The 10,760-nt window shown below is 39.5% G+C and overlaps 1 protein-coding gene across 1 annotated transcript; it reads right to left on the reverse strand.

The window, feature by feature from the left end:
• Positions 1-2,924: 2,924 nt before the first annotated feature.
• LOC137257984 (cathepsin Z-like) lies at positions 2,925-10,275 on the reverse strand. The gene is made up of 7 exons (XM_067795508.1): positions 10,066-10,275; positions 8,120-8,238; positions 6,159-6,383; positions 4,818-4,968; positions 4,115-4,190; positions 3,787-3,879; positions 2,925-3,208 (listed from the first exon to the last, which is right to left on the reverse strand). Exons 1-7 carry the CDS (start codon positions 10,242-10,244, stop codon positions 3,095-3,097), a joined length of 957 nt encoding a protein of 318 aa, XP_067651609.1. The 5' UTR covers positions 10,245-10,275; the 3' UTR covers positions 2,925-3,094.
• Between the last annotated feature and the right edge of the window lie 485 nt (positions 10,276-10,760).

The raw sequence follows: 10,760 nt of genomic DNA on the forward strand, positions 1-10,760 counted from the left end.
GTAGCGATTACTATTTTGAGTCTTAACATATTTGTCTCCTATGTTTTTTTACACTAAACAGCAAACATGACTTGTTGAGGGTGCCCGATGAGTAGTAGCTGGATGATGGGTAATTGTCCATCTCTAATCATTACCTAATCTCTACCTATAGCAGCAATGACGTGAGTTGGTTGTTTACAGTGAACTATGGTTTCAACATCAGACAACTATGAAGGTAGTGGCAGTTTGTTATGTACAAAATGTCGACAATGCCGAATTGCATTGTATCGTGACCTCAGTATTAAGATAGTTATCGTATGGTGAGGCATCTGTGTTGTGACACCCCTTCTTGTGAATGGGGCGGGCACCTGGCAGTGTACAGATACGGCCACAGTCAGGGTATTTCTTCTTTTAAGCCGAAGATCAGAGTAAGCCCTCTCACCTCCCACAAATATTCGCCGTCGAGACGTCAGAAAGTAGAAAACCTCGCCTTATCAAGCTAAAATCTCTTGATTCAGCGGATAGATAACCGCATTTAGCCAATTATATACAATACGTGAAGTGAATTCAGTTGAATGTAAAGACATAGAAAGTGGTTTCTCGGTTTTTCCGATTCGCGCCAAAGATAGGGCAAGACATGTTTCAAATATAAATAAAATATAGCGTGTCATGACCAAATAATGGGGTTATAATCAATGGCCATTCAGCTTAGAAGGCGGATCGATTTCATAAACTTTTACTACATGGAAATATCAAAAATCGTACCAAGTTTGGACTCGCTGTCTACCGGGATCGACTGTCGATCGGGGAAATAGTAGTTGATGACGAACAGCTTCCGGCTGAGCATGAACAGGGCTTATCCCGTGTTGTTGTGTTTGTCATTCTGACTCATGAATCTAAGTGTGAAACACGAGACTGTCTATCTTGCCTCGTTTGTTTATAATTCGTTGAGGATAAGCGTTGGTAGGGAATTTGATATTTGATGGCCATCAAACGATAGCGGGTCATCGACATCCCTGAAGCTTCTTGACCAGTTTGACCCATGACTGTCCCAGAGTAGAATAAGCCTTCAGCAACCCATGCTTGCCATAAATGGCGACTCATCTAGTGGGAAGAGGCGACTAACGGGATGGGGTGGTCAGGCTCGCTGACTTGGTTGGCCCAAATGCATTGGGGAGATCGATGCTCATGCCCTTGATCACTGGAGTGTCTGGTCCAGACTCGATTATTTACAGACCGCCGCCATATAGCTGGAATATTGCTGAGTGCAGCGTAAAACTAACCTCACTCACTTTGCAGAAAGGGATGAGGTTTGTAATCGAGATGGCCAGAACCAGACTTTGAGTATGTGTCATATGGAGATGTGAGTGAGTTAGGGAGTTTAGTTTTACGCCACCTTTAGCTAAGCTCACTCACTCTTGGCCAGTTTACGTTTACATATTTTTGCCACTACCAACAGAAATTCTGACCCTTATGCGTAACCAGACCCGCAAGGTGGGTTTGGGATGCCGTCTTTTAATGTAACCTTTTGCCCCTTTTGTCAATGACGAGTTCCAGCACATTGTTTTGTCACTGAACTTCTTGTGACATTAGCTTATATTTCTGACAAATTGCCATGAAACGCTATAGATATGTAACAGTAAATGTGCTCAAACGGTTCACATTCTAAGTACTTGTTTCCTCGTCCCGCTGAAGACCCGGGTTCGATTGCCTACACAGGTACAATGTGTGAAGCTCATTTCTGGTGTCCCCGTGAAATGTCTGGAATAGAACTAAACTCCCAGACAGTGTGAACATACATCTTTGTATATATTTGTATCGAATTCTTTTGGTATGTTTTAACCCTCGATCTCAAGGAATGGGTTATACAAAACGGGTGCGTGCGTGACCAATCACTTTGATAGACCTGTGTAAATTCTCTTTTCACATGGTTAAAAAATTGTATACCAAAAGGAAATTACATTCAGCATTTGGATTTTCGAGGGAAAAACTTTAATCGGGACGTTTCATGGTTGTTACAAAAACAGGTCTGTTAACATCCAACAACTTTGCAAGTTTTCATTATTTTATCTTTTTCATTTTATGAACTATCCTTGTTTGAATGAAGTGTTACTGGACCGAAGATAAAAGTACATGTAGACTTGTTTTCATGATAATAATTATGAAAAAAATCTAGCGAAAATACTCTACGTGATTTTTATTTCAGTTTGATGAACGGAGAACTTGAAACAAGGGGTCAAACTCCATGTGTTTGGCAGCTGACAATGACGATGCTTCTGTCATGAGGGATGTAAGAGCATGGAAGCACCAAATAACGATATCTACGTTTTTGGTAAGACACTTTAAATTGGAACAAAATATGCTCATGTTTTCTGTTAAACCATTTACTTATATTAATAGTGATAAGGGAGTAACGTTTACCTCTGTAAGACCATAAAGCTTTCCTGAAAACTCCTGTTATGTGATAATGTAAGTTAACAAACAGGCCTTAAGCAACCCATGCTTGCCATAAGAGGCGACTTGACGGGATCGGGTGGTCAGGTTCACTGACATGGTTGATACATGTCATCGGTTCCCAATTGCGTAGATCGTTCATGTTCATGATGTTGATCACTGGATTGTCTGGTCCAGACTTGAATTTACAGACCACTGTAATATTGCTGAGTGCAGTATAAAACTCACAAGTTAACACAGGCTTTCTCAAGACTGTAGACATCACACTTCCTCAGGAAAGTCCTATTGTGTGAAAGTAACACTGGGGAAAGTGTTACCTTATGCTGACATCAGTTAGCAATTATCTTGCTCAGGTAAGACTTCAAGGTGTGTGGGTGCAAAATCCTGATGGGATGCATCTCGGAAGTGTCATCCCAAATACGACATACTGCTATACACATGCCTTCTGGTGGGAGGTCCTTCCCAGGACAAACAGCAAACACAACTACATAGAAAATACAAGTATATCTTTAATATCACAGCAGTAGCAAATTTAAAATACTCAGGAATGCTGTTTAAAAAATGTGATAGCAAGACGTGGACGAGACAGAAATACTTGTAATAATCTGAATGTAAAATTGTAATAAAAATAGTAATTGCAACTACAATATCATGAGGATGTTCATGCCACGATGACATCACCGTAGGCACATCCATCTTCTATACCCAGGTTGTAGTGTTTCCCCTCTCCATCCTTGTACTTGCTGGTCACTGTGCGGTACCAACCATGCTCCCCCTGAAAATGTGACAGTCAAGAACAAACATTCACTATAATGTATATATAATTATAATACAGTTCAAATTGTCTTATTTGGAATACATCACCTCAAAATAGGAATTTTAAATGATAGATGAGGTGTGTGTCTGTCCTCAAAACATGTGGCCTTTAAATTTGTTATTTGTTACTTTCGTCCCAGAATTTTAAAATGTAGTAAGAATTGCCTTGTAAACCAGCAGATTACAGCTGTAATTATCAGCATCCTCCAAAATGTTATAAATGTGGCCTTTTTTTCACCAGGAGAGGAATAGTTATTTGGAGTAAAACTCAGTAACATCACATAACCTTTTTATTCTTTATCATAACTGCTTCTTTATTATATATGTTGATTAAATTGGTAGTTATACCCTAAGTTTTCTGTTGCATGACATTTTATTTTCAAAATATGGTTGCTTTAATTAAGCATCACCCTGTTATTAAATGTCATGAGTATGACATCCATAGAAAAGCTTAATATGTAAAAGAGTTTTATATCTCAACAAACATCTTTCAGGTGGCCTCCTTGTCTCTGAAGGCATAACTGAAGGTCTGCTTACCCATGGTTCTCCCCAGGAGTTGCGGACAATCCAGTACTCCAAGCCAGAGTCTTCATCAACACCCCATCCAGCTACAGAGATGACATGGTTTGGCTGAAACACATAAGACACACGTGAGATTTAGCTCCTGTCACTGACTAAGGGGAGTCCCCTTAAACTATCAAAACTCTGGAACATATCAACCTCAAGCAAATTGATTTTTACAATGTAGAAACAAATGCAGCTGTTCATTTTCCTGGTAAGATTGACTGACTACTTTTTTGTTAGAAAAAAAAATATTTGCATAAATCCCGAAATTGCAATGTGAAGAGTACAAGAAAGCACTTACCATGCTCATAAGATGAAACTCTTTGAATATTCCCCCTTTGTACTTCTCCAGGCTGTCTGTGGCCATGATGGAACAGCTGTAACAAAAGGGATACCATTACCTTCTTCTCACCACAGAAAAAAATTGTTCCGTGTGTGTATGTGCCAGTAACATGACTTGTTCTATGGTTCGATTATATGTTTAAGAAACATAATAGGGACACCCATAAGGGACACCGCACAACCCGTTGTGAAAAAACCAAGTCACTGTCATCATTACTTTAACACTGAGCTACCATTCTTGATAAAATAGTTGTGTGTGTTTACTCTTATGCCACATTCAGAAATATTCCAGTCTTAACAAGCACAAGCTTTGATCTATGTCATGGTGTTACTGAAGTCGGTGAAGATCAATTCTAACACATCTTCCCACATTATAACAGTCTGTTAATGTTAAAATAGTTCTGACCAGTCAGGGCAACAAATTACTACATACAGGCAGAGAAATATTACAAGTTTCAGTGTGCGATTGCTCCTCCCCTACCTTCTTTATTCAATAATGATAAGCAGGTGGGGACCATTTTCTGTCAGAACTGGGCTCCAGAAGTAATGCTGCATCTTGACCCAAGTGCAAAGTAATTTGAATGGGTGTCTGTTTTTTAGAATCAAAACAAGATTTTCGCAGTGAATAGGTCCGCTGTGTTTTATGTAACAGGAAGCCTTACCTGATGGGCCCGTTTTTGTATATCTCGGCCATCATTTTGTCCCTGCCTTTTACAGAACCGAAGTCCCCAACCTTATAGCGGGTATAGTTCTGAATGCTACCACACTCCCCAAAGGTTGTGCAGGTTCCACACTGGTTGAATGTCACACATTCTGAAGCAAATCAATAAGTAGTCTGTGAATGATTGAGCAAAGCAGTATGTTCTAAATCAGAACACGACCTTCCATGTGATAGAATGTAAATGTTAAGTTAGCTTGATACTTAATAATCAAGTCTAGACCAGAGATCAACAGCATGAGCATCAATGTGCGCAACTGGGAACTGATGACATTGTGTCCAGCGAGCCCGACCCGACCATTAGCATGATGAGTCTCATCTTGCAAGCTTAACAGCCTTTTGTGGCAAAAATGGGTTTCTGAACACATATTCTACCCCAGACCTTTACAGGTCAATACAGTTTAGCATCCTTGCAACAAAAAAAACTTTGCAGATTCACATCCCTTTTGGCACAGGGGTTCGGACAATAATTTTCAAAAATGAAATCTGTGAAGAAATGGATTTTTTTAAAGGAAAATCTACCGCTGCCCTCATTACATAATGATTAGGTTTGCGTGTCTTCATAAGAATTCCTCACAGCAGAGCAAGTGATGCGAACAGGGATCATGGCTGAACAAAAGATGTTCTTGTGATTAAAACAGTAATCAAAATACACTGGTCCCATACCTTTACATCTTGCTCTTTGGAGGTTGGCAAGCCAAGTATTCAAGAAAGTGTATCATTAGAAATACTCAGTTTTTTCTAAACAATGAAATTAGTATCTCAAACGCAAATGCAGAAAAACAGCATATCCATATACACACACACACAGAGCCCCAGTATATTGACTAATAAACTAGCCAATGAAAGTACTTACACTTAAGTGCATGCCCACCCTCTCTGTCAGGGTTCAGTATCCCATTCCCAGCTGCTTTGTTTCGAGTGAGTCAGTCAGTTTAGTTATACGCCGCAATATTCCAGCTTTATGGTGGTGGTCAACTTCACGAGCATCGACCCCAGTTGCCATTTATGGCAGGCATGGGTTGCTGAAGGCCTATTTTACCATCAGAGGACTGCTTTGTTTAGAGAGTAGGAAACTCAAGTACCAAAAGTTGTACTTTTGATTTGTGATTATTATGAAAAAGAAAAATTACCTGTACAATGTACATTATATGCCACAAATAAATGATAGTTGTGATGTTTGTTTTGGGTTGAATATAAGCTTTAAGGTACTATACACTGTGAATGTCGAAAGTTTTATCACTCGCCCCATCATTCACTCGAGCATGTATGCCTTGCCACTCACTTTGATCTTTGGCTTGGTAGTTGTTACAAGTCTCATCAGGAATACCATCCTTGTTTGCGTAGCTGTACACACCCATATCACCACCACCCTCACAGGAACCTGCATTGCCACAGTCGATGACATTCTGTACCGACAGGTACGCAGATGGCCAGGCACCATTCCTCTTAATGTTGATCCTGTCTGCTAGAGCACTAGTGGAACCCATAGCCCAACAGGAGCCACAGTCTGAAATGGAAGGGGAACAATGACTTAAAGTGGTTTCAGGACTACAATCTAAAGCACCTGTATGCTCGCTGTATTGGCAAGACAGATTCAAACTATTGTCAAGCCTCGGCCCTATTTGCAAACTGACAGTCTACACTGTAATGTTATTCATGTGAGAATCAAGCACTTCTTTTAGTAGTTTTACACCAGTGAACATTAACATTTGAGAAAAAAAAGACTGATAAACTGTGAAGACCCAAGCAATCTAAAAATAATCATCAATAGAGGACATTACTCATACATGTAAACTAAGAGTGACTCATTCACGCTCATAATACTCCAATTCCTGAAGCAGACTCAAGCACTACTTCATTAGATGTGTTTTTCTGTTTGCCTGCACTCCAGTTTAATCTGATCAAGTGAGTAGAGTACACTACCCACCCATGTCCAAGTTCACAAACTGATATCGCTGAACACAGTTCAAATATGACATGAGGGTAATAAAACAGCAGTTTAGTGTATGATAATTCTACAATGGCAGTGGCATGTGTTCACTGTTTCTAATTCCTGGGATGGCCAGAGTTTAAGCTTGTAACCATTACATACTAAAGTAATATCAAGAAGAAATCAAACTGTCCACTGGACATGCTGTATGAAAGCTCATCCGTCACCCATAAACACTGTCAGCAGCTTTGTTAGAACATCCACAACCATGTTGCAGACGATGCCAAGTTTAAGGTGGACTTACTCCCTGTATCATGTCGCCACTTGTTTTATGGTAGTGCAACATCTCATCTGGTGAGATTGTTTCACATAACAGTGGTCGCATTCAAATTATAAAAGTTGCATGTACTTATGTATAATGCAAAGTGCACATTATTATTTTTTTTTCTGGTGTTACATTTAATGCTTATTTTAATAAAAAAAATATATATAACCATTTTTTTTTCAAATGACAGATTCAGCATACGATGAACAAAATGTGATGAACTTTACAGTTTACCAGCAAGTGCTAGCATACTTGCATTTCTACTACTGATTGAAGCTGTAATCCCCATTATTGTAACAATTAGTATGGTCCCATAATTTTAACCCCCAATACAATATGTGCAGGCAAAAGGAGAACAGCCACTGTATTATCCAAGTCAACAGATCAGTGCAGATTTCATTTCAAGCTGCATGTGAAGCTATAGAGTTTACATTCATATTACCACCTCATACTACTGGGTACCCATACACCGATGATTTGTGTTTTTCACGCAAATCGATAAAACAATCAGCATTGATCTACACGACTAGGCTAAGATAATGACAGTTTCCAACCATGTCAGCGAGGTTAACCACCCAATCCATTTAGTTGCATCTTACAATGAACCATCAGGGAATATCAATTCTGCCATTAGTCTTAATGGGTACTGTGAAAAACCTCCACACTGAACTGCACAAAGGTGAAACAGTTTGGCTGAGTGCAACAGATGATAGATGAGCAAGCTTGGCTGTAAGTCGCACTCAGTAACATTCCAGCTATATGGCTGCAGTCTGTAAATATTCGAGTCTGGACAAGACCATCCAGTGATCAACAGAATGAGCATTTATATGTGCAAATGGCAACCTATGATGCGCCAACCAAGTCTGGGAGTCCAATTAGTCACCTCTTACAATAAGGACAGTCGTCTTTTGTGGCAAGCATGGGTTGTTGAAGACCTATTCTACCCCAGATCAGATGACAGATGGTTCAGGATAAAGGAAGCACTCACACTGTGGGATGTGCTGGTTGCGGGTGGTGCTACAGTAGTTGGTGCCATTCACATTCCTCCAGTCCAGAGCCCGGGGCAGGGTGGCCATGTCCAGGTACTCATGGGGGCGGGGGTAGGTTCTGAAACACACATTTTGTCTGTTACTCATGTTTGGACTCTGTCATCTATCTAGTGTTACTTTAGACTTGATCTCTTGTATAACCATACTAGTCTAGTCCACACAGCCCACTGTATCAATTCCTAGACTATGATTCACATCACTGAGGTATGATGAGAATGGCATTTTAGAAGTATGGGGAGTAATACAAAAGAAAGATTTATTATGGATTAACCATTGCCCAGGAAAAGTGACAATGGTATAAGAATCCATGCCAAAATGTCTCATCATATACAATAGAAGATGTTGTAATCCAGAAATAATGCATATAGAGATGGGTGTGTGAACACATCCTCTCTGCCTTTGTGTTTGATCCAGTCAACAAATCCTGAGATGGAGAATACTGCGTGGTTGAAAACTGTCACTCTGAGTGTGCACCAGTTTCAGTCCATCCAGTCATCTGCTGGTGAAACCACATAATGACATTATTTTTCAACTAAGTTGAATTGGTACTTTTGATACTTTGTTACTGTAAGTCCATACCAAAACGAATCAGAAACAGCGAAGTTGTGTTTTATGTTGCATGTGACTTTTTAATATTTACAACACATCATTTCTGGACTACTTCTTGCCGCCTTCATTCGGTGGATGTATGCATGGGAGGCCAGAGACAGTATTACAGATTGAGATATACAGAGATCAGATTAAGTTACATGTTTTGATTAAAATATACACAGTTTAAGAGGATTAAGTGGCATTCTAATTCTGTCAGTAATATATGCTCATTTGAAATGTAATAAGTGTTTTCAGACATCATGAAAGGTAACAGATTTAATAAATGAATCGTGTTTGTTGGGTTCCTAAAATTATAGATCGTTTTGACATGACCTTGCTATCTGGCCGGCCTACAGTGTCTGGGGACTTTTCAAATCATGACTGTTTTTCCGGTCCATAATGCAGCATCAGCTACTGAGCTAGAGCAAAGTTTCACAACCATTATCTCCCGGTGGGGTGTTGTATTAGTAATGTCATCATTATAAGCCCAGGAATAAATGTTTTATTTTTTTAAAACAACTAAACCCTAGAATTAATTTTTCATAGGATACAAATACAACTCTAACACTAAATTAAGCACTGTTAGGTCAATCCATACACAATAAATGCCATTCTTTAGTATGTGATGATAATAATTGCGGTCACACTAAACATGCAAAACTGTTTCAGTTTCGAGTGTGCAAGTAGTATTATCAAGGGATTATTTTTAAGTCACAAGATCCACACAAAGACTGAAGAGGTCATCTTCTTAATGGTGTTGGATGACATGATGATCAGATTACACAATCACCCCATAATGGAACTAACACATGGCATAAGATTACCATTACCATGATTACAGAAACTGAAATCTGTTTCTTTCATATAAATGTGTGAGGAACTAAATTCATGCAAGCCGATGGCTGTTATAACGGCTTTATTAATACTCATGTTGACCACCCACAGAACGCTCATATTCATAAACTGATTTTCATTAAAATCTGTTTGGAAATAAGTGAACAAACAGAAAACGGGTATCTTGTGAGCGTTCCGCCCGTACAACCACCTCTATCAAAAACCGAAATTACAGTCAGACAAAGACATGCATGCCAGGCTCTAATTATAACATTCAAAACACTAGCAGAGGCATAAAAAACAATCAGTGAACTTATTTCAGTGTTGGAATATTACACTTGGAGCATGTAAAAAGTAGGGGGTACGGGCTGAGCTCTTCCCTCAGAGTGGCTCGAAGAGGGATTTAATTCAGACAAAAGCATCTTATCATGCAAGTTATGGCTTCGAATCAATCACTCACTTCACGGTCTTGATTCCTTCGTTGAATTTGGGATGGAAACAATATTTACGAGTTTTCTTGGGGGCCACAGCTTCCTTTATCTCCATAAACTCTACATATTCCGTCCTTTTCCAGTCAAGCGCAGCGGCAAGACACGATAGACACGCTAAGGCAAGCACGACCACTACCTCCCTCGCCATGTTGCTGTTTGTGTTTGAAGTCACATGACGGAGGTCACAAGACGTAACCACGTGATAGAAATACTTTCGTGTAGTTTCGGCAGTTTTCGGCAATGCCCATCACATTTATACGTTGATAATGTCTACCTGACCATGAGATACATCACGTGAAATGAGAATTAGGGAAATGGGCGATAGTCCATGAGAGATAAAACCTAAGACAAATATACTTCCAACAACGACCTAAATGCATGACACGTACAATATTAGATGAACTCATAACAAGACAGGCGTTTTGATTCCTGGGATATCCTAAGATTTTTCCTTCAGGGACTCTGATAATTATTATTCTGTTTGGCTTGGTTATGACATTAAAAAAGATATTATTTTTTCAAAAATGACAAGAGTCGAAAATAGTGTGCGAAATATCCACTGGCCCGTTAGTGCGTGGTTAATAAAAATCCAGTCGGGCCAGTAAATCTGGACTGTATGACTAATGAATTTTCAAGGGGTTATTTAGTAAATATATCGCTCTCT

This window comes from Haliotis asinina, chromosome 12, assembly GCF_037392515.1.
Source record: "Haliotis asinina isolate JCU_RB_2024 chromosome 12, JCU_Hal_asi_v2, whole genome shotgun sequence".
Lineage (NCBI taxonomy): Eukaryota > Metazoa > Mollusca > Gastropoda > Lepetellida > Haliotidae > Haliotis > Haliotis asinina.

Excerpts from the sequence above, each read along its gene's own strand:
- LOC137257984 (XM_067795508.1), bottom strand. The coding sequence starts at position 10,244 with ATGGCGAGGGAGGTAGTGGTCGTGCTTGCCTTAGCGTGTCTATCGTGT. Across the intron at positions 4,191-4,817 it reads TACAAAAACGGGCCCATCAG|CTGTTCCATCATGGCCACAG; the intron begins GTAAGGCTTCCT and ends CTTTTGTTACAG. Across the intron at positions 3,880-4,114 it reads AGTTTCATCTTATGAGCATG|CCAAACCATGTCATCTCTGT; the intron begins GTAAGTGCTTTC and ends TATGTGTTTCAG.